Source organism: Labeo rohita, chromosome 2, assembly GCF_022985175.1.
Source record: "Labeo rohita strain BAU-BD-2019 chromosome 2, IGBB_LRoh.1.0, whole genome shotgun sequence".
In the NCBI taxonomy this organism is placed as follows: Eukaryota; Metazoa; Chordata; class Actinopteri; order Cypriniformes; family Cyprinidae; genus Labeo; species Labeo rohita.
Window position 1 is genome coordinate 18,909,502 of NC_066870.1, and position 23,789 is coordinate 18,933,290.

The 23,789-nt window shown below is 34.9% G+C and overlaps 3 protein-coding genes across 8 annotated transcripts in view; 2 read left to right on the plus strand and 1 right to left on the minus strand.

Annotated features, from left to right (window-relative positions):
• tesk2 (testis associated actin remodelling kinase 2) overlaps positions 1-6,392 on the plus strand; it is a 30,556-nt gene extending 24,164 nt beyond the window's left edge. For both annotated transcript variants that reach the window (XM_051128561.1, XM_051128553.1), the window contains exons 10-11: positions 1,576-1,717; positions 4,865-6,392. In XM_051128561.1, coding sequence (XP_050984518.1) covers positions 1,576-1,717; positions 4,865-5,757 — 1,035 coding nt within the window. In that variant the 3' untranslated portion in view covers positions 5,758-6,392. The remainder of the gene's footprint in view (positions 1-1,575; positions 1,718-4,864) is intronic.
• Positions 6,393-7,612: 1,220 nt separating this feature from the next.
• toe1 (target of EGR1, exonuclease) lies at positions 7,613-12,636 on the minus strand. Of its 2 annotated transcripts, XM_051128604.1 has the most exons (8): positions 12,433-12,636; positions 11,991-12,079; positions 11,626-11,666; positions 11,426-11,522; positions 10,324-10,482; positions 9,981-10,240; positions 9,724-9,886; positions 7,613-8,325 (listed from the first exon to the last, which is right to left on the minus strand). In XM_051128604.1, exons 1-8 carry the CDS (start codon positions 12,488-12,490, stop codon positions 7,681-7,683), a joined length of 1,512 nt encoding a protein of 503 aa, XP_050984561.1. In that variant the 5' UTR covers positions 12,491-12,636; the 3' UTR covers positions 7,613-7,680. The 2 variants fall into 2 exon arrangements, with proteins under 2 accessions (XP_050984561.1, XP_050984567.1); XM_051128610.1 differs by having other exon boundaries at positions 11,991-12,633.
• A 386-nt stretch (positions 12,637-13,022) lies between these two features.
• si:ch73-382f3.1 (uncharacterized protein LOC100151273 homolog) lies at positions 13,023-23,395 on the plus strand. 4 transcript variants are annotated; one of them, XM_051128672.1, is made up of 6 exons: positions 13,023-13,583; positions 13,700-13,853; positions 15,188-15,360; positions 15,892-17,937; positions 19,291-19,351; positions 19,777-19,815. In XM_051128672.1, the coding sequence occupies exons 1-4, from the start codon at positions 13,434-13,436 to the stop codon at positions 16,264-16,266; spliced, it is 852 nt and encodes a 283-aa protein (XP_050984629.1). In that variant the 5' UTR covers positions 13,023-13,433; the 3' UTR covers positions 16,267-17,937; positions 19,291-19,351; positions 19,777-19,815. The 4 variants fall into 4 exon arrangements, with proteins under 4 accessions (XP_050984629.1, XP_050984617.1, XP_050984624.1 ...); XM_051128680.1 differs by lacking the exons at positions 13,023-13,583; positions 13,700-13,853; positions 15,188-15,360; positions 19,291-19,351 and adding exons at positions 20,021-20,272; positions 22,178-22,390; positions 22,554-22,662; positions 22,746-23,395 and having other exon boundaries at positions 16,339-16,546; positions 19,777-19,875; XM_051128660.1 differs by having other exon boundaries at positions 15,892-19,351.
• The last annotated feature ends 394 nt before the right edge of the window (positions 23,396-23,789 follow it).

A 23,789-nucleotide genomic window follows, 5' to 3' on the forward strand; every position in this document is an offset into this window, starting at 1 on the left:
AAATACTTTTTTTAAATATATTCAAATACAAAGCAGATATTTTACATAGTAAAAAATATTTCAAAATTGTACTGTTTTTGCTGTACTTTGGATCAAATAAATGCAGGCTTGGTGAGCAGAAGATACTTAAAAAAAAAAACATTAAAAATCTTACTGTTAAAAAACTTTCAGTTCAAAAACTGACTGGTAGTATACATTATTTGGATAATTAGATAAAAAAAAAAACAGTTAAATATGATTCTGTTGGAATGAACTACATAAAAATAATATATTGATGTTTAATATTAATGTTTTGTTCTGTCCAATTTTATTGTTTTACACTCAATAAAAGTGTGGTTATTTTATTGGCTTGTATTTTTTAAATTCAGTATCATTAAAAAGTCTTACAAAATTAGGTTATATTATTTTAAAAAAATTAATAATAAATAATTATTAAAAAGTATTTTCAGTTTTGGTTTCGCCCCAGAATTTTTATTTCAGTGCTTTCCTACTATCTATATTATTACCATATATAATATTTTATTATTTTTATAGTTTCATAATAGATAGATAGATTTTTTTTAAAAGATGCATTAAATTGATCAAAAGTAAAGACATATTATTATTATTATTATTATTATTATTATTATTATTATTATAATACAAGTTTTCTATTTCTAATAAATGCTGTTTTTTTTTGTTGTTGTTGTTGTTGTTTTTTGTTTTGGGTTTTTTTTTTGTTTGTTTTTTAACTGTCTACTTATCAGAATCCTGAAAATAGATTGTGGCATCCATAAAAATATTAAAGCAGAAAATATTAAATGGTTTTCAACTGTGATGATAAGAAGAAATGTGTCTTGAGCACCAAATCTTACCGTTTTTACTGTATTTTTGATCTAATTAATGCAGCCTTGGTGAGCATTAAAATACTACTTTCAAAAATGTTACAAATGTTCAAACTGTTTAGATTTTTTTCCATTACATTTTTCAAACCCAGAAACTAAAAAACTAAAAAGTATTTTATTATAGTATTTTATTGCAAATATTTACATATACGATTTTTCAACATTTTCAAACCTAAAATCAACAAGCTTTTATTTTGGCGGGTTGCCAAGTATATGCGCTGCCAGTTTTAATGCTGCCAAGTGGAGAACATCGCTAAATGAAATGTCATATTGTAGCATTTTGCTCTGAAACTGGCAGTGCGTAACCTAGATTTATGTTTTCAGTTTGAAAGGAAATATTATAGAGTATTACAGTTAGTCAGTCTAAAACGATGATTGTGCATTAACAGCTGTCAGCCATATCAGTCCGCAAATGAGCGGTCTACACTTATGTACCCAGTGTTTTTTTTTTATTTGTCTTTTCTCCATTTTTGCTGTGCATGCACACATGCGCACCACTTATGTGCACCCCTGATAAGATTAACAGATGAGCAGCTACAACATTGTTAGTTGTTTTCACCATGAAAATGAAACCCCACTATAATATAATGTGCAGTGTAGCATTCTTAGAATAGAAGTGAGAACATGGCGCTCCTCTGGATTTAGATGCTGATGTGTTTTTATGCTCTTGTTGCCTCCACTTATATCCCAGATGGATCCAAAGCTCAGGCCCTCGTTCCCAGATATAGCAAAGAGGCTGGAAGAAATCCAGAAAAAGCTGAAAGCTGATGACGCTGAGAGGGAGAGGATGCTACTAACCGCCGGGGAGGTGGAGAAAAAGCCCTTGCCTAAAGGTGTGTGTTTTTTCGCACACATACACGAACCTGTTTATTTTTCTCCCAGTATTGATTCGTCTAACCTGCAAACTGTCAATACGATCATGAAAACTACAGGTGACCGTGCCTATCACTATTTCTGGCACTAAACCTAAAGCTTTGATGTGCTTTGAACACGTCTTTGATGCGAGTTGCTTTGACAGAGAGCTAGTACATCCTGTCGCCCCCTGAGGCTTTGCTCGTAGCATCCAGCACTCACTTTCCATTTAATACCGCAGGGCCAATGAGTTCTAAGAACAAGGAGACTGGAAAACGAACAGGATTGGAGACCGTAACACTAACTTGTCTATGAGCTTTATGGATTGGATGTTCTTTCCTCATGGGAATTACTTATAATGCGCAGCTTTTACTTTCTGTCTCTCTTCGGTGCAATCTCACAGCCCAGTTTCCGTTTAGTGCTAATTCATATCCTGAACAAACAGGGAATAAGTCACAAAACAATGTGTGGCTAGAAGAGATTAGAGCCTCATGCTTCAGATCCACTACCGTTTAAGTCTGGGGTCAGTAAGGTATTAACAGTTTTACCCAGCCATGAAGCATTAAATTAAACAGTGAATTACAAAATATTTTAATTTCTATTAAGTATATTGAGTTTGTGTGACGTGTCAGTATATTTTTATAGACAATATAGGATGAGGCAATACCGTTTATATTGATATACACTGCCGTTCCATTTTTTTTTTTTTTTTTACTCTTTAATACTCTTATGCTCATCAAGGCTGCATTTACTTGATCAAAAATACAGAACATTTTTTTTTTATATTGTTAAATATTATTAGAATTTAAAATAATGTTTTTCTATTTTAATATACTTTAAAATATAATTTATTTCTGTGATGCAAAGCTGAATTTTTAGCGTCATTACTCCAGTCTTCAGTGTCACATGATCCTTCCGAAATTATTCTAATATGCTGATTTATTATCAGTGTTGGAAACCGCTGTGTTCAACTTTGAATAAGAATTTAAAAAGACAGCATTTATTAAAAAATTAAAAACAGCATTTATTCAAAATAAAAGTCTTTTCTAACAATATAAGGCTTAGACATAATTTTTTTATCATTTTAACACATCCTTAGTGAATAAAAGTATTACTGTCTTTTTTAAAAAAGAAAGAATAATAAATTAATGACCACAAGCTTTTAAATGCTTGTGTAAACTGTTACATAAGATATACTGTTATAAAAAATATCTATTTTAAATAAATGCTTTTCTTTTTAACTTTTTATTTATAAAAGAATCCTAAAAAAATATCACAGGTTCCAACAAAATATTAAGCAGCACAAGTGTTTTTAACATCGGTAATAAATCGGCATATTCAAATGATTTTTTTTTTTTTTTTTTAAGGATCATATGACAATTAAACCTGGAGTAATGATGCTGAAAATTCAGCTTTACATCACAGAACAAAATAATATTTTAAAGTATATTCAAATAGAAAACCATTATTTCATCACAGGAACAAATTACATTTTTAAAATATTCACATAGAAAAGAGTTACTTTACATTGAAATAATATTTAACAATATTACAGTTTTTGGGATTTTTGATTTTGCCTTGAGCATACCAAACTTCTTTAAAAAAAACATTAAAAATCTTACTGATCCCAAAAGGTCTGAAAGCCAGTGTACAGTATTTTGATGAATGGTATATGTGCCAAGTAATTGTACTTTTATGATAGGAATAACTGTAAAGAGACTATTAGAATAGAGTAAATCAAATATAAGCTTATATAAATTGTTTATTTTTAATTAAATGATATATACTTTTTTTTTTTAAACCCTGCTTTAAAAAAAGTTTATTTTGGTTTTAGATTGTGATGTTTTTTAACACATTTTTGAATGTAATCTATAGCATATCCTACACTGTTACAATTCACTATATTTGCTTTCATAGCCTTTATTATGCATATTTAAATTCATTATTTTTTTTCTCATTTTTAACACTTTTAGGGCGTGAAACAATGTCTTTTCTGAATAAATACAGAAAACTTTGATTGCCATTTGTATCCCGATTTTCATTTATTGCACAGCCCTAATTTCAAGTCTTGTTTTTATTTGTACTTTGTATTCATCAAAGAATTCTGAAAAAAAACATCAAAAAATAATGCAGCACAATGCTTTTCAACACTGATAATGTTATTTGACATTAAATCAGCATATTAGAATGATTTCTGTAGAATCCTGTGACACTGAGTTGAGTAATGACTTCTGCAAATTCAGCTTTGCCATCACAGACAAAATGACACATTAAAATGTTAAAATATAAAACTCTTTATTATAAACTGATAAGTCTGCAAACTTTTAAAGTACCAACATTGTATTTGGACTTAAAGTACTGTATTTCTTTTTTTATATATAATTTTTTTTCTCAGTGCTGTGTAGGTTTGAGTATTGAAATGTTAAACATGATTAAGCTCTTCTTTCTTCCTTCCACATATTCAAATCAACATTACAGATTTTGTCACCCCCTAGTGTTCAAGATTATTCCTTCAAGCTCAATTGTGTCAATTCTATATGGTGACTAACAAAAATACGGTTAGTAGGGTTTAAAACAGGTTTTCAGAACATTCCTTGCATCTGCAATTGGTCAACAAACAGTTAGCCACGCCCCAAACTCATTCCATTGGAGCCAGTGTTGTTATATCAGGCTCTGGTCAATATGCTCAGACTAACACAGCAATGTTTTGATAGTGCCACAGTGTTTACACTTGTCAAGGGAAAGAAAAAAATGTTAATTACTCACCCGCATGCCGTTCCAAACCTGTAAGGCATTCGTTCATCTTTAATGAAAGCTAAGAGCTTTCTGAACCTGCATGGACAGCAACGCAACTTCCACGTTCAAGGCCCAGAAAGGTAGTGAGGATATCTTACAAACCTGTAAGACCTTCATTCATCTTTGTGACACAAATTAAGATATTTTAGATGAAATCCAAGAGCTTTCTAACCCTGCGTAGACAGCAACGCAACTACCACGTTCAAGGCTCAGAAAGGTAGTGAGGATATTGTTAAAATAGTCCATGTGTTCAGTGGTTCAACCTTAATTTTAATTCTACTTTTACAGCATTTATAAATCTCACATATTAATCTCTCTCATTTTTGTTCTAGGTCCAGGTGAAAAGGGCATAAAGAGGTTAAATCCTCTTGTTTTTCAGGATGACAAGATTCCACCCAAGTCCCCCCGTCCACGTCGCAACATCTGGCTTTCCCGTAGCCAGTCCGACATTTTCTCCCGTAAGCCCGTCCGCAAAGTCAACGTCCAGGACCCTTATTATAACCCAGGACCTAGGGGGTTCATACACGGGCAACCGAAAGTCAACCCCTTCAATGCCAGAGAAGATTTAAAAGGTGGCAAGATTAAGTTTTACGACATGCCCAGCAAGTCTGTCTTCTCGCTCATGTTTGATTTGCACTCGCCACACGGGAGTCAAAGCTCGTACCAGCCTCACCCCAACATCAGCACGGGAGCCCCATCCTGGCCGGAGACCTGGCAGTTGCCCGGTCGGCAATGCCGCTCGCTCCCGGTCTCTCCCCAGCTGCCCCACTCAGATGTCTTTTTCTCATCTCACCTCACGTCCAAGAGCGAGGCCGGACAGCCTGGCGGTGACAGCAAGCAAAAAGCATTGAGCAGCTGGGCTAAGAAATACGTCGTTACCGAAATCCCTCCTTACAAGCCGCGAGTCGAAAGACAGGAGGAAGCGTCAGAGGACTGGTCAACTCTGGTACCTTCTGAAGGAGGAGAAGCGGAGGCGATGGATTGCTCCAGCAGCAGAGGAAGCCCTGCGGACGATAAGGACACAATCCTCAGCCAGATACAGAACGGAAGCCTCGGCAGCTTATGCGAGGACATGGAGGCTGAAGACCAGGATGCATTGATGATCTCCAACAAGAACTCGCTCACGCTGAGCATGTCTGTGGAGCCACAGGAACTCTGTCCGATTGTCCTCACAGCCTGCAAAGACTCGTCTTCAGGAGAACGCATCTCCAGATGCGATATCTAGATGGTTGAGGACGCTTCAAGTTTGAACTGATCAGATGCCATGCGAACAGAGATTATATTCATTAAATATTTAATATGATTATAAGTTGTATATATTGTCTCTTTGGAGGGAAGTAAACCCTTGTAACTTAAGCTAAAAGGGCGGTGTGGATTGAACAAAACAGCAGGAAAGGGGTGTCAAACACTGATCCGGTCCATGCGGTAGTAGTTACCCGTCACACTATGAAGATCTCCAACAGAGGGAGACACAATGGACATCACCTCAAACAGGGCTAATGATGAGACACATTCTGTGATATTTTTTTTCTTTATAATACATGCTATTGGTTGCACATACCACAGATGCTGTTTTTTTTTTTTTTTTCTGAAGTTGTCCACAAACTATCCGATGCTTATTACTATGTTTGAATTTTTTTCAGTAGTTATCAAAGAACAAATCTCTTTGGAGAGGTTTCCGAGTGTCTTTTTTTTGCACTGCATGGGCCTAGAAAATGAGCAGCAAACATTCCATGTTGTCTCGCATCTTAAAAAGCTCTTGTTTTGATCCTACGCTAACGGTGTGTGCCATGGTAATTTCAAAACGAGGATCATTTTCACTCTTTGACCTCTCAGGTCTTCAAAAAAAAAAAAGTCCATGTCTGTATCTACTTAAAATCGTAATTGCACTTGAAGTAAGTTAATGGTTTGAAGTTGTTTTAATCTATTATTTGTCACTACATTTCTATGCAATAAATTTAACCAAGGCATGATAGTTTTATAGAGAGGATTTATTTTGATATTTATAAGTAATTTTACAATGTCTTCATGTCTGTGAACCGTTTAAGCTGTGTTGTTGTTTATACGAGCTGATGAATAGATTTCTGTACATGTTGAAAAAGGTCAGTTCTTGCTAGTTTATTCTAAACTCTATTTTTCTGCTTTTTCAGTCCTGGCTGTTTCTCAACACTTTTTAGATTGTAGATTTGAATCAGAGATGTATATTTCTACCAAAGACAGATCAGGACTTATTTTCCCCATTTATATGGCTTTGATTGTTTAAATGCATGTGTGTATTTCCATTTGTTTAAAATAAATGCAAAATGTCTTACTGATTTTTATTGTGGCTTTACTTTGTGTACTTTTGTTTATTAACCTAAACCATCATCATCCTTGCTTTTAAATGCTCTTTCATAGTATCTATTTAAAGGAATAGTTCACCCAAAAATGAGAATTCTGTCATTAATTACTCACCCTCATGTCGTTCAAAACCTGTAAGACTTGTGTTCATCTTCAGAACACAAATTAAGATATTTTTTAATCCGAGCGCCTTCTGACCCTGCATAGGCAGCAAAGTAACTACCATGTTTAAGGCCCAGAAAGGTAGTAAGGACATTGATAAAACAGTGACATCAGTGGTTCATAATTTTATAAAGCTACAAAAAATTGTGTTGTTGTACTCTCAAGAACACGAGTCGAAGACTGACACGTAAGAGACGAAAATGTTGCATAAAGTCGTTATTTGTTTTCTTTGTGCACAAAAAGTATTCTTGTAGCTTCATAAAATTACGGTTGAACCACTGATGTCACATGGACTATTTTAACGATGTCCTTACTACCTTTTTGGATTTTGAAGGTATCAGTTGTGTTGCTGTCTATGCAGGGTCAGAAAGCTTTCGGATTTCACCAAAAACATTTTAATTTGTGTTCTGAAGATGAACAAACAACATGAGGGTGAGTAATTAATGACAGAATTTCATTTTTGGGTGAACTATCCCTTTAAGTCTAATGTCTCTAGTCTAGCAAACTTACAAGAAAACGGTTTTGCATGCCTAAAATCAGATTTTTTGGAAAAACAGGCATGCCAACGGACAAGAAACTGTAGAAAAACTTAGATTTTATTTGACCAAAAATGTACACAAAATTGAAATCTGAAAATCAAAGATTTCTATGCAGTTCCTTCAGGGTTTACAGCAGTGCTTTTTCCCCAGACATATTCCATCTTGTGCACATGAGCCTTTGAAGACTTGGAGAAGGTGCTTTTGGCTACATGTAGAGGAACAGACTTGCCACTGAGGAAGAGTTTATTGAGACATGCAGGGATGAGAAAAGCAGTACCGGATTCTTCTGTGTTTTCTGTCAGATTTTTGGCGTAAGCAAAAATATAGCCTGTCATGAAAGCATCGAACCCTGCTCGGTGAGTCCCTCCTTCCGCTTTCTTCTCTTTTGGTCTATCAGGAGCTTCAGAAGATGCTTCTGGCTGAGATTCCTCATTTACATTCTCGCTGGCCGTTTTCCCAGGTTCAAACGCATGTTTGGCATCTGTTGGCTCAGAGCTTGCGGTCTTCTCCTGATGTTCAGGGAGTACTGGTTCAGACATGGGCACTGCCTGGTCAGGCTCAGCCTCTTCAAAGTGTGACCTTTTGCCCTGTGGGGAACCGCATGTCTCAGAGAGCCCCTGAGAACCTTTCTTTTTGTTCTTGCGCTTCCTTTTCTTCCTCTTGTCTTCTCTGATCTTCTCATCATGCTGGATTATAAGGTCTGTATCATGTGACATGCTGCATTGAGAGCCGTTAGGACACCATCCATACGCCTAGAGCAGAAAATAATTACCCAGTGTCACATACAAAATTTTGTATTTTGAAGTATAACATCCTTTCAGGCTTAAAGGGATAGTTCACCCAAAAATTAAAATTCTGTCATTAATTACTTACCCTCATGTCATTTCAAACCTGTAAGACCTTCGTTTATCTTTGTTTATCGCAAATTAAAATATTTTTTATGAAATCTGAGAGCTTTCTGACCAGCAACGCAACTACCACGTTCAAGATCCAGAAAGGTAGTAAGGACATCATTTAAATAGTCTAGCTATGAGAATACTTTGTGCATAAAGAAAACAAAAATAATGACTTTATTCAACAATTTCCTCTCTTCCAGGGGCAAAAAGCTCTCGGATTTAATCAAAAATATCTTATTTTGTGTTTCAAAGGTGAATGGTTTTACAGGTTTGGAACAACATGAGGGTGAGTAATTAATGACAGAATTTTCATTTTTGGGTGAACCGTCCCTTTAAGGAATACAAACATGAAGGGGTGAGTTAAAGTGAGATCTATTAGAATTATAATAAACATTTTTATATTGACAAAATACCATAAGCATTATTATTAACTAGTGTTTTTATTTGTGTTGCATGGCAAATTAAGGCTTCAAAGTGGAGAGAAATGTAACAGATGGTTCTCATTCAAACACAACAGATGGAGTAATGACAGAAACGTCGTCCTGAGTTAATTCACACTAAAGGTAAATGTGAAATTTATTATAATGGGATTATGTAAATTACGTTGTTAATAAAATCATACGAAAGAACATTATGTAAATGTTATTAAACAAGTCTGATAATTTGCTGTTCCTAAATTATGGCATTTAAATAGTTTATTGCGATAATATCAATATTGACAGTACTGACCTTGATCTTGATAGTAAAAACATGCCTTTAAAGAAATATTATTTAAAATATATTTCCTTTTTGTTGACTCTAGAATTAAATGTACTGATATTTTGGTGTTAGATCCATCAGCAAACTGTGATATATTGTAAAATATTGTTACAGTTTAAAATGACTGTTTTCTATGTTAATACATTTCAAAATGTAATTTATTCCTGTGATGACAAAGCTGAATTTTCAGCATCATTACTCCAGTTTTCATGTCACATGATCCTTCAGTAATCATTCTAATATGCTGATTGGCTGCTCAATAAATATTTCTTATTTATTATCAATGTAGAAAACAGTTATGCTGCTTAGTATTTCTTAGTATTAGAGTTTTTCAGGATTCTTTGATTTTGAGCATTTATATGAAACAAATCTTTTATAACAATATACATTTCTTTACTGTCACTTTTGATTTAATCCACCCTTGTAGAATAAAAAAAAATATATATATTTAAAAAAAAAACCTTTTGAACAGTAGTGGAAATTTGATGAACTTACAGAGAACTGAACACAGATGTTGAGGGCACCATCCTGATTCTGGTTGTCCAAGCACGGCCTGTAGTCGATGTAGCTCTGCATGTTGCCTGTGTATTTACAAAACTCTAGAAACACATGACTCCCACTGCCGCCTCCCGCAATAGCTTTGCTATTTTCCAGCTTACTGTGAAGGACAAAGAAAATATCTTAAATTTTAGGCACTGAACAACACAAGTACACTTTTTTATACTTTTAACACATTGAGATATTCCACATACCACTTCTTATAGGCATACTCCAGGTATGACGCTGTAAACCGCAGCTCATACTCTGTTGCATACTTAGTGTCATAGATGCCTGAGGGAAACATCTGCGACAGATCGGCTATGAAGGTGCCAAGTCGATCAGGTAGATGAGCATAGAAGCACTGGTACAGGAAAACCATGTCTATCAGACCATTATGGACCACCAAGGGCTTGTTAGCTCTAAGCAGTTCGACAAACAAGGAGCGCATGTTTACCCCATGGGAATCACCACCCTAAAACAAGCACAGAATAAGTTTTAAAGATCCTTCAAATCTGAAAATATCAACATTTTTCTTAAAGGTTTGATCATACTCACTTTATCATTACCCTTACAATAAGGAATGCCTTCAGCATATTGTTTGTTGAAGTCGAATCCATGTTGTACAAGAAACTGCACTGACTGAGGTTCAATGATGTATTCCTCTGAGCAAAGTAAGGTCAGATTGTAAACCTGGACTAGGTATGTGCTGTCCGCCTAGAAACAGGAAACATACAAGAGTCAATGTACGTTGACATATTTAGAATAAAAAATACAGCTGAAGTCAAAAGTTTACATACATCTTGCAGAATCTGCAAAATGTTAATTATCTGACCAAAATGAAAGGGATCATAAAAAATGAATGCTATTTTTTATTTAGTACTGACCTGAATAAGATATTTCACATAAAAGACATTGATAGTCATTATATCATTATAGTTGAACTTTTAAAAATGACCCTGTTCAAAAGTTTACATACACTTAATTCTTAATACTGTGTTGTTACCTGAATGATTTTTTTAAGTGACAGTTGTTCATGAGTCCCTTGTTTGTCCTGAACAGTTAAATTTAAAAAAACATATTTAAGCAAAATTTCTTCATTCTGTTCAAAAGTTTACATCCCCAGCTCTTAATGTATTGTTTTTCCTTCTGGAGCATCAATGAGCGTTTGAACCTTCTGTAATAGTTGCATATGAGTCCCTCAGTTGTCCTCAGTGTGAAAAGTTGGATCTCAAAATCATACAGTAATTGTTGGAAAGGGTTCAAATGCACAAAAATGCTGAAAAACCAAAAAATCTGTGGGACCCGAAGGATTTTTCTGAAGAACGGAGGGCAGTTTAACTGTTCAGGACAAACAAGAGACTCGTTAACAACTATCACTAAAAAAACCCAGCTGTGGATCATTCAGGTAACAACACAGTATTAAGAATCAAGTGTATGTTAACAGGCACATTTTTGTAAATTCAACTTATTATTTTCTTTTGTGGACTATATGTAAACGTCTTTTACGTGAAATATCTTATTCAGGTCAGTACTAAATAAAAAAAAAAACATGCATTTTGTATGATCCCACTTAATAAAATAATTAACATTTTGCAGATTCTGCAAGGTGTATGTAAACGTTTGACTTTAACTGTAAATGTTAATGGCATAGACTCACTTTGTTGTCAAGCTTTTTATAGCAAGCAAACCCCAGTGAAAGTATGGATCGTGTGCGAGCTGCATGGCATATGGCTTTATACCTGTCTTCAACAGATCTTTGAAAGAAAGAACGGAAAGAAAGAAGTAAAAAGAAATATTACCACTTGTTAGTTAATCTTGGAGGATATTGGATAGGAATATTTTAATATCAGAACTCACTCTGCTAACAGAGCTTTCCGTGATCCAAGACCACTCAGTTCCTACAAGAGACCACATACATGAATTATCTTGTTCTATTAAGGCATTTAACACTTAAATTTTCACATCCGGTTGAGTTCCCTGCTAAAAAAGTAAAACATCTAATACCAGCCCAAGCTGGTTGGCTGGTTTGAGCTGGTCATAGCTGGACAGCAGGCTGGTTTTAGAAAGATTTTGACCACTTCTTTAGCTGATCAGGCTGGACCAGTTTAACCAGCCTTGGAGACCAGCTAAGATCGGCCAACCAACTTAGACTGGTTTTAGCTGTTTTTTTGTTTTGTTTTTTTCAGCAGGGTTTCTACATACATAATGTGATTCATTCTTACCGTATCAATGGCGATGAATGAAGATGTTTTAATGGCTATCACTATTGCTGCCCACAACTCCTTAAAGTTGTTCCCCTGTACATCTACAACTGGGATTATCATTGAGGATGACATTATGTAAATTCACCAGATAAACTAACTGCTACAAAATCTGTCTTAACTGAACCACAAACTACCTCTCTAATCGACGTAAACAAGTGAGCGCTCTACGTCAGCGCCTTTATTTATAAATAAAGCCAAATGATGCTGTCAATGTAGATACTGAAGACGTGGTGAAAATGTCATTTCGGAGAGCAAAACTAATTATAACCGAATATATCTATAATGTACATGTTCCCATCATTAGTGTCCAGTTTTCACGGTTTTCCACCTGCTCCTATATTTACTCCTTAAACGTCGCAAATGTGTTCTTTACACTTCATAAGTTCAACCGCCTGTGTACCATGTGGGTTTGTGTACTTCCGGTTGCAGTTTCTTCTCAGTTTTATGAAGGTTTGCATATGGCGCGTTTCCGCTACCTGCTGGACTGGAGTGTTAATGATGGACGATAATGTAATATTTTTGCTAAATATTTTGTTTTAAATGGACTTTACAGAATAAACATAATTACGCCATGAAACTTTTAATGAGTTCAGCAAAAAGTAACATTCACAAGTCCAAAAAAAAAAAAAATACCGTATATTTTTTTCGTAAGTTTCTTACTTTGTTTCATATTTATAAGGGTTTCTTTTAAATATGATAACATAAAATAAAAAACCTTATAAAAAAGCTTTTCAAATTCATATTTACAGCTGCTCACGTTAACTTTTTTGTTTGTTTATTGTGTATTGTTGTTTTGTTCTTTGAACTGTTATGCATTTTTATGTTTTTAACTTCTATTACTGAACTAAATACGACCTTGAAAAAATTAAATGTGTTTAGATATCAATTTAACTTTTAAAGTTGAACGAGGAACGTGTGGGGGGAAAAAAAGCTATTTGAAACAATTGTTTTGCATCGTTAATGAAAATAAGAAAAAATGAACTTATTATTTATCCCTTCGTCACGATATAAGTATGTTGCGCTTGCATTTGTATGTACATTGATTTATGTCCGCTAAACGTGAACGAATTTTATACAGGCATATCCAAAGTCAACGCTCAGATATCACGTCATCAAGTAGCCTACCGAAGTTACCGACGCCATTTTGGCTCAAACAAACTCTGCTTTGCACTTACTAGTATAACATATTCGTCATAAGGAGTCTCATTTTATACTCAGTGCATTAAAGAAACCGACCGTTAAGTGCTTGAGTACGTTGGCTAAAATAACAGCTGTATCTTTTTCTGAAGCGTGAAGTATTTTTAATAATACACCTGCTAAGTCCTCTGCTAGCAGTCCGCTACGTGTCATCGTTGTTGTGCCCAGATGATAAGTTACACATTTGGCGAATGCAAATAAAAAATGGGTGGATGCTCCGCTCCAAACTGCTCGAACTCTACAACTATTGGAAAGCAGCTCTTTCGCTTTCCGAAAGATCCCGTGCGCATGAGAAAGTGGCTTGTGAACTGTCGGCGTGATTTTGTACCGACTCCCTGCTCCAGACTGTGCCAGGCAAGTAAAAAAGCATGCGAGTATTAATTTTTGCATAAGACAATAACGTAGTCATCCTTTTTGCGTAACAGCATATGTATATTTTTGTCGTAAAGCTCTATTTCCATGACTTGCAGGACCATTTTGAAGAAAGCCAGTTTGAGGAGATCGCGAGATCACCAGCAGGGGGAAGAAAACTCAAACCCAACGCAATCCCCACACTCTTCAATGTACCCGACCCTCCCTCTCCTGTCACCCCTCAAGTAGTGTTACCTGTTAAAAATGAGCCAGGTAAAGTAATTAATGGTAGAAGAAAAATTGTATTTTAATGTTTTTGCTTTTACTCACAAAAATATTGCATTTTCCAGAGAAACTTACCATTTACTCACAAAACTCTTGCGTTCTTTTGCAAAAAATTGCGTTTCCCACAGAAACTTTGTATTTGCTCACATAACTTTTGCATTCTTTAGCAAAAATATTGTATTTCCGCAAATAACTTTGCATCCACTCCTAATATTTTTGTGTTCTCTGCAAAGTAATTAGTTCCCTCAAGATATTTTGCATTTGCCTCCAAAACTTTTGCATTCTGTATCAAAACATTTTACCCATTTGTCAACAGAAAAACAAGGGAAAAAACACAAAACTAAAAAAAAAAAAAAGTCTGTGTTCTGATTTATTTTACACTACCAGTCAAAAGTTTTTGAACAGTAAGATTTTTAATCTTTTTTTAAAGAATTCTCTTCTGCTCACCAAGCCTGCATTTATTTGATCCAAAATACAGCAAAAGCAGTAATATTAATAATATGAAGTATTTTTACTATTGAAAATATCTGCTTTCTATTTGAATATATTTTAAAATGTCATTTATTTCTGTGATTTAAAGCTAAATTTTCAACATCATTACTCCAGTTTTTAGTGTCACATGATCCTTCCGAAATCATTCTAATATGATAATTTGCTGTTCAAGGGAAATTTTTTAGCTTTTGGAACATGATGCATTATATCATTCAAAAGCTTGGGAACAGTAATTATTATATATATTTTTTTTAAGAAATTAATACTTTTATTTAGCAAGAATGCTTTAAATTGATCAAAAGTGATGATAAAGACATTTATAATGTTACAAAAGATTTCTATTTCAGATAATGTTTTCAACATAATAATAATAATAATAATAACAATAATAAATGTTTTTGAGCAGCAAATCAGAATATTAGAATGTTTTTGAAGGATCATGTGACTGGAGTAATAATGCTAAAAAATCAGCTTTGAAATTACAGGATTAAATTACATTTTAAAATATATTCAACAGTTTTTTAAAATAGTAAAAATATTTGTAATGTTTTATTGTTTTTTTGTACTTTAAATACAGCAGAATAGACTTCTTTAAAAAAAAGAAAAAAAAATTTGACTGGCTTTATGTACATGCAATATCAGGGTCAGTTTAGAGGTCCTTCAGTGTTCGATATACATTCCAGGTCACTAAAAGCTTGAATATGTAATAATAATTGGCAAAACCTTCAAGGTTTAAAATATCAGTAAGTATAATGCTGAAAATGTAGGGGCTGAATAGTCTCTCTAAGTCACTTTGTATGTTGCAAATAAACATTATGTTGTTCATCTAGTGGAAAAAGACTTGAATATGGGAGATCATGGTTATGCGCGTCGACAGCCCCCTGTGGATTCAGAAGAGGATGGGGTTCAGAGAGTAGACGAGGAGCGACCCTGTTCTCTCTGCCAGCATTATAAAACCAAACTGGAGCAGCAACAGCAACACACAGTCAGATTACAGAGAGAGGTAACATTCATTCTCATAAATCAGAACACTGTCAAAAGTTTTTGAACAGTAAGATTTTTAATGTTTTTTAAAGAAGTCTTTTCTGCTCATGAAGCCTGCATTAATTTGAACTGAAGCAAAAACAATAAAATTTTACAATATTTTTACTATTTAAAATAACTATTTTCTAATTTAATATATTTTAAAATGTAATTTATTTCTGTGATTTCAAAGCTGAATTTTTAGCATCATTACTCCAGTCACATGCTCCTTCACAAATCATTCTAATATTCTAAATTGCTGCTCAAAAAAACATGTATTATTTTTATGTTGAAAACAGTAGTTTTTTTTTTTCAGGTTTCTTTGATGAATAGAAAGTTTTTCAGCATTTATTTGAAATCGAAATCTTTTGTAACACTATAAATGTGTTTACCATCAATTTTGATGAATTCAAAGCATTCTTGCTAAATAAAAGTATTAATTTTTCACTGGTTGTGTACATATTAGCAATTGAAAGCACATGTAATATTTTGTCTTTTCTGTCTTACACAGGCAGAGGAGATGAAGAAACGCCTTTACAAACTGAGTAAAATAGAAAAGGGGCTGCAGGTGTTCCTGTTTGAGGATCAGATACGTGCGTTGACGTTAGCCAAGCGTTCCCGGAGGGCAGTGTGGTCCCATGATACTTTACTGACAGCCCGTAAAATCCGCTGCGCTGTGGGGGTTAAAGGATACGAGTACCTAAGGGAACTGGGCTACCCTTTGCCTTCTTACAGGACGCTGTGCAATCGGCTGGAGCCCAAAATGATGGTGACCACGAGCATGCAGGACGAGCTGGCAGAGCTCGGCCTGGGCATCATAACAGCTTGTGACAGTCCAGAGGGCAACGTGACGAGTGATGAAGCCCTGATTGGAGTCATGACCTGAAACACTGTGTTTGTAAGAAACTGCACTAATGCCTGACTATTAAACCAGCCAAAGGCGAGGCTACGGCGGGACTCGCAGAAGACTTTTGTTTACTGGGTTAAGTTATTTTGAGTTGTTGTTGTTGCATTTTAAAACCATTTGCATAAATACCACAACAGTTCAATTATTATGTTTTCTTTTCTCTAAAAAAGAAATAGTTTGGTCTTGCTGCATCTGGCTGTGTTGTTGAAGTCTCTTGATGCAAATATTGCACCTGTTACCTATTTTTCAGAAAATTGAGGTAAGCTGTCGTTGGAATATTTTTAGCTGTTCACAGAATGATAAAAATATTAAGAATGTGCACTGAAAACCAAATATTATCAGTCTAAACTTGATTTTTGCTACTGAGACAAAGATATCAGAGAAGTTTTTGCTAGTTTCTGTGAGAGGACATTGACAAACAAGACTTAAAAGTTAAAATTGGCATGACAGTGTGACAAAAGTCACTATTTTAAAGTGGTATATTGTTAGTGGTGCTGATTTAAAGTGTTGTAAATCTGGTGTATGAGTTTAGCAGCCAAAAAGATTGCACATATTTATAGAGCCACCACACAAATAATTCATGCAGTTGCCAAACTGAGGGGACTGTTCTGAATAATAAACTTCTGTCTGCAAACCAGAGTTTCTGGTTTTATTTTGTTTTCTCCTTTGTCTTCATGTTTGCCACCCCTGTCTATACAGTTGTATTTCAACAGCTCTTTTATGGATGTCTTGTTAACTATGTGTTTTAAGGCATAGTTCACCCAAAAAAAAACTTTTTTTTTTTTTGCTTACTCATCAACATGTTGTTCCAAACCTGTTGGACTGACTTTTTTTTCTGTGGAACACAAAAGAGTGTTGGTAACCAACAGTTGCCTTTAAAGGAGAAGTTCACTTCAAGAACAAAAATATACAGATAATTTACTCACCCCCTTGTCATCCAAAATGTTCATGTCTTTCTTTCTTCAGTCAAAACATTTCAGGATTTCTGTCCATATAGTGGACTTCTATTGTGCCCGTGAGTTTGAACGTCCAAAATGCAGTTTAAAAGCAGCTTCAAAGGGCTCTAAACCTCTAAACGATCCCAGCCGAGGAAGAAGAGTCTTATCTAGCGAAATCAATCATTTTCTTAAAAAAATTTACAGTATACATACTTTTTATCCTCAAATGCTCGTCTTGTCTAGCTCTGCATGAACTCTATGTATTCCGGTTCAAGTTAAGGTATGTCGAGAAACTCCCATCTCATTTTCCCCTCCAACTTCCAAATCGTCCTGCATCGCTGCAGAAGTACCAACCCAGTGTTTAAAAGAGTGAACGTGCAAAGAAAATCAAACGCCCTTTACAAAAAAAGGTAAAACAGCAATGTAGGATGATTTTGAAGATGGAGTTGAAAATGAGATGGGAGTTTTTCTGACCTTCCCTAACTGTCTTGAACCGGAATATACAGAGCTAGGAAAGAGCGTTTGAGGACCCTTCTTCCTCGTCTGGGATCGTTTAGAGACTTTTGAAGCTGCATTTAAACTGCGTTTTGGAAGTTCAAACTTGGGGACATCATTGAAGTTTACTATATGGAGAAAAATCCTGAAATGTTTTCCTCAAAAAACAATTTCTTTACGACTGAAGAAAGACATGAACATCTTGGATGACAAGGGGGTGAGTACATTATCTGTATCTGTAAATGTTTGTTCTGAAAGTAAACTTCTCCTTTAACAAATTTTATGGGCAAAGAAAAGTCACATTTCTCAGAGTATCTTCTTTTGTGTTCCAAAAAAAAAAAAAAAAAATGTATAAAAGTTTTAACGACATGAGTGTGAGTAAATGTTAACATTGTTTGCCCCAAAATGGAAATTATCTGCCTACAGGTTGTTTATCTCCTTGAGTGATTTATGGAAATGTTCTCAAAACACATTAATAGTGTTATTTTTGTCAAACATATGGAGATAAAAAGTGTTTAATTAAATGACTGAAATAAAAAAGCACTGGGTTTTAGTACTAGGTTGTACAGTTAATTTTGGTGTTGCTCACCTCTGCTTGGATATTTTGAGTGTACTAAAGGTTGCTGTGCCATGGATTACAGTGTGTACTTTGGCCCAATCATTTCAAGGATGAAACCGTTGTTTGCAAAACTAAAATCAATGCCTCTGTCCATGGGATGGTGTAAGATCTTTCAAGAATGTTTTGAGTATAAATCTCCGATTGTTAAAGGATTAGTTCACTTCCAGAATCAATTTACTCACCCCCATGTCATTCAAGATGTTCATGTCTTTCTTTCCTTAAATCTAAAAAAAAGTAATTACATTTTTTTTCTGTCAACTTTAATGGGGATCAACTGGTTGAAGGTCCAAATTGCACTTTCAGTGAAGCTTCAAAAAGCTCTACACGATCCTAACTAAAAAAAAATGCAAATGTATTTACTTTTTGATCACAAATGCTCATCTTGCACTAGCTCAACTTCACGCATTACGTAATCACACACGTGACATAGGCGAAGTACCGACCCAGTGTTTACAAAGCGAACGTGCAAAGAAAGCAACAATGTCGAGCAATTTTGATGTGTTTTTCGCCCTACCCTACCTTTTTGAACCAGGTACTCAGACGAAGAACTAACCATGAATGACTTTTCTAATGTGATTACGAGATGCATAAAGACTGGCATACGCATTGCAGAGTTAGTGCAAGATGAGCATTTGTTGTTTATTACTGATTATTTTGCTAGATAAAACCTTTATTCCTTGACTGGGATCGTTTAGAGCACTTTGAAGCTGCTTTGAAACTGTAATTTGGACCTTCAACCCATTGGCCACCATAGAAATCCACTATATGGAGAAAAATCCTGGAATGCTTTCCTTACAAACCTAAATTTCTTTGCGAATGAAAAAAGAAAGATATGAACATCTTGGATGACATGGGGGTGAGTAAAGAAAAGACAGGAAATTTTCATTCTGGAAGTGAACTTCTCCTTTAACTTTAGTGTATCAACAGTGAGGCTAATTTATTTTCTTTTAGCATGTGGTGCACATGCGAGACTCCTGGTCCTGTGAACGTTCCTATGTTTTTTAATGGAAAGGTATGAGCTAACAAGCACGTTCTCATTGGTCACTAAGGGATCCATTGCGTCATATCAGCAGGACAGTATATTTACAGATGCACTTGTTTTTCACATGATGTGATCACTGAATGTTTAGCTCAAGCAAACACTGACAAAAACTGCTAGAGAGAAAGAAACTCAAATACAACACTCACGAACCAGCACAATTTACTTAAGTATTTGCAGATGAATTTGTTTTAAGAATACAGAGAGCTTTAATCATTTGTATATTTATTAAACTGATGTTAAATATTGTACTGTCACTAAAATCATGTTCAGTTTGGTATCAGCCAGTGTTTATCTTGTATTCATATTTATCTTGGATCACCCACACACATGAAAGAAAACTTTGTAGTACACCAATCCCCGATCCCTTCTTTTACTGGTATGTTCTGTTTGTTTAGGGGGAGGGTTTGTCCAGAATGAGACCTTTAAACGTGGGCCAGACAACATACCCTCATTTCTTTATTTTTGACCTAGAGAAGGCCAAAGGACAGCTTGAGGTTTGTGCAAATCATGTCAGTTTTGCTTGCTTATGTGTGTACAGGACAAAATTAAAGTAAAACTAACTAATGAAGCATTAAACTAATTGATTGTGTGGTATTTTAGTTTGATGAACTGGTGTTTTTTTTTTTTTTTTTTTTAAAGCTGTTGCGGTGGGTGAAGTTCAGCAGGCATGATGATGCAGGCTCTCTGGGCTCTGTGGTTGTCTGCTCTTCCAGCTCTGCTGGGGGCTTCGCCACTCTTTTTGGAGAAGGAAAGCAATGGCTCCAGAATCTGTAAGCCTGCTCCAAAGTGGGAGATTGATGGCCAGACTCCAATGAATGACCTTCTAGGAAATGTAGTCATTGTGGCTCTTCTTAAAGCGAGCTGACGTTTCTGTCTCACGCAGGCTACCAGGTGAGAGATCTTGTGCTGTGTAATTTATTGGGTCATTATTTAAAATGATGCCTTTTCTAGTTAGAGAAGTAGATTTTTGCATTACATTTTTAACAAAGGAAAAAAACCTAATACTATTTCTACACTTTTTTTGTTTACTAAAAATGAACCATTTAAAATTTGTTTACTATACAAAATTGTAACAGGGTTAACATTTTAAGTAAGAAAACATACACTGAAAAAGGTGTCTTTTATGTTTCATTCTGAAAAGGATGATAAAGATGATTAATGGGATAGTTCATCTTTAAAATTAAATGAATAAATAAATGCACGTAATTTTATATATATAGCAATATTTCAAATGTAACTAATCTAGTTCTTTGTAAAAGGCAATAAATTGATCATACTGATTTAGAAGTTAAGGTTGAATTTTAGTTTGAATTTGAACAAACACTATCATAACATCTTTATTTTTGACAAAACATCTCATGTTTCAGTAGTGACAATAATGTTTTGGTAGCGAACACATCACATTACAAAATTTTAACTTGCATACTAAAACATACTAAAAATTAGCATAACTGTACTAAAATTTGATTTATTTCCCCCAAATAAAGGATTATGTGTTCCCTTTTATCATTACTGAAACAACGATGACATGTTTCGGTGGTGACTGTTTTGGTAGTGACAATTTTAGATACTTTTAAATCTAGCTTAAAGATGCTAACCAGCACACAGTTCTGAACAGTTGTACATATAAAAACTAAATGTTTTGGATTAATTGCAATTTTTTTTTTAGCTGGTATTTTTTATACTATTGTGGGTTTCAGTAGATAATAAAAGGATCTTAGTAATCATCTACAATTTGCATATTTAATTGCTTTTTAAATGTGTTGTTTGGTTGTGACACAGCAGTTTGCACCATTTCTGTAGAATGGCCCATATACACATTTCAAAGCATATGTACCTTTTTTCAGTGCAGAAGTAGGCCATTTTTCTGTGAATGTGCACGACTTCCAGTTCATTAGCCGCTGTAGGGAAATAACGAGAAGAATAACAAAGTGCAGTAAATGGTAAGACTATGGTAAGACACACCAGTTTGCAATATCAAGGAGCAAAACAAGCTGCTTTGTACAGCTAAACATAGCTGGAAGCGAATGACACTGGAAGCCAGACCCATTTTTTTATAAATGTCATGACTGCCCCTGTTCTTAGAGGAAAAATTAGAGATTATAAAATTAAAAATAAAGAAAACTCACGTATTTAAAGAATAAAGACAAAATAATAGCCATTATTTCAGTTTATTTACATACAAATGTTAGTATTTAGTAATCATACAAATGAACCCTTTAACTGTCACTCCCATTTTTGAACACAGACACAAAAATACACTAATCTAAACTTAATTTTTTATAATTCATGAATAAAAACGTTTTGTAATATGGTTTTAATGTACATTTTCTGTGGTAATGCAATGACTGATTTTAAATGACGGATGAATTTTGAACTGATATATAATTTCTTATGATTTCTAAAACGCGATAGGGAAAAAGGCAATGAAGACAGTCTTTTGTGACAAAGGTCAGAACTCATGTTATGATGTAGATTTTTTTCAACACAAAAAATATGGTAAAATATCTATTTAGGAGTCTTAGACCTTTCCAACGATGTATGGTTTGTCATGATTAGTCATGAACTTGGGCGCCCCACAGAGGGGACAGTGACTGTTAAAGGGTTAAAGTATATAAACATTATTAAATTAATTAAAAAATATTATAAATATAACAAAAGTATATGACAGCCAGTTTGTAGAATGACCCTCCTCATTTAAAGTGACAGAGTTTGGGTTGTTGTGCACAAATAATCTTGGTATAAACTGCTCAATCAGTTAAATTTGCTTGTGCTCTCATCCTTTTGTTTCTGAAGGTTGGGTGACCTGCGTGACAAGCTGGCCCGTGGCAAGTTGACTAACATATCATTCATGGTTGTCAACGAGCAGGATGCTCAGTCCAGAGCCATGTACTGGGAGCTGAAGAGGAGGACGGCTGAGGGCATTCCTGTGTATCAGCAGAACCCACTGCAAAAAGACGTTTGGGACATCTTAGAGGGAGACAAAGATGATTTCTTAGTTTATGACAGGTGTGAGCAAAACACAATTCTAAATCCATCCAGTAATATGACCAGTCTGACTAGTTTCTCTTCAGAGTCACATGATTCTTTTGTACTCATTTGAAGCTTCTCCATAAAAATGAATGAAAAATGTTTTCTGTGTCCAATGTCATGTTCCTTCTGTTCTGCACAGATGTGGATATCTCACCTTCCACATTGTCCTGCCCTTCAGCTTCCTTCACTACCCTTATATCGAAGCTGCCATCAGGGCTACGTACCACAAAAATATATGCAACTGCTCAGTGAGTGCTAATATTCAAATTTATGAAAGTGCCGCATTAACTAAATGTTTGCAAAATGTTCATTAATTAAAACTCTCTTCCAGTTAAACCCAAACACCTCCATATCAGAAGGCTTCGAAAACAACAAAAACAAAGTAGATGAGCATACAGAGAACAACCAGAAGACTAACAATACAGAGCCTGTAACTGTTGAGCATCATCATCACCATCAACATGAGCATCATCATCATCAACATGTGCATTATCATCATCACGAACATGTGCATCACCATCATCATCATCATAATCAAAATAACAATAACAGCACAGATGATTCAGATGTGAGCAGCGTACCAAATGAGCCAATCCAGCATTCGCATCAGAAACATAGTCATTAAAACAGTTTTGTTCAGTAATTTTCTTTAAAATCTTTTTGTCTGTGGAGCTGCTCTTGTGTTAGACCTTATATTGACCTTAAAGGGGGAATTCAGTTGGTTCTCATTGCTCTTAATGAAGTGTGCACTTTAAACCTGAGTCAGGGGTTTGCATACAGATGTTGAGCAGAAGAATTATTCAAACTAGACTTTTCCTGTTAGGGAATATCTGAGAGTGCTGAACTATAGAGTTGGCTTTGTGTATTATATCTTAACTGCACTGTATTTATATGATTATATCATGTGTTAATGAAATATGATCCAGAGTGATCATATGCAAAGAGCTGTATAAAAATAAATCTTCATCAGCATATCGTAAACAGCATCTACTATGTGCATTTTTCCTATGAAAACATACATGGCTGCATTCATGGTTATTCAGGTTGATCCATCATGTTTTAGAAGACTGGGACTGACCTGGTAGAGCTTGTGTGTTGTTACCTGAATGATCCACAGCTGTGTTTTTTTGTTTAGTGATAGTTGTTCATAAGTCCCTTGCTTGTCCTGAACAGTTAAACTGTCTGCTGTTTATCACAAAAGTCCTTCAGGTCAAACAAATTCTTTGGTTTTTCAGCATTTTTGTGTATGTGAACCCTTTCCAACAATGACTGTGTGATTTTGAGATCCATCTTTTTACACTGAGGACAACTGGGGGGCTCATATGCAACTATTACAGAACGTTCACACACTCGCTGATGCTGCAGAAGGAAGCAC

Bases quoted from the DNA above. Each gene is read 5' to 3' on its own strand.
- toe1 (XM_051128604.1), bottom strand. From the start codon at position 12,490: ATGCAAACCTTCATAAAACTGAGAAGAAACTGCAACCGGAAGTACACA. The intron at 12,080-12,432 runs GTACACAGGCGG...TGATAATCCCAG, and splicing joins GAAGTACACAAACCCACATG to TTGTAGATGTACAGGGGAAC. The intron at 11,667-11,990 runs GTAAGAATGAAT...GGTCTCTTGTAG, and splicing joins CATTCATCGCCATTGATACG to GAACTGAGTGGTCTTGGATC.
- si:ch73-382f3.1 (XM_051128660.1), top strand. From the start codon at position 13,434: ATGGGTGGATGCTCCGCTCCAAACTGCTCGAACTCTACAACTATTGGA. The intron at 13,584-13,699 runs GCAAGTAAAAAA...CATGACTTGCAG, and splicing joins CCTGCTCCAGACTGTGCCAG to GACCATTTTGAAGAAAGCCA. The intron at 15,361-15,891 runs GTAACATTCATT...TGTCTTACACAG, and splicing joins CAGTCAGATTACAGAGAGAG to GCAGAGGAGATGAAGAAACG.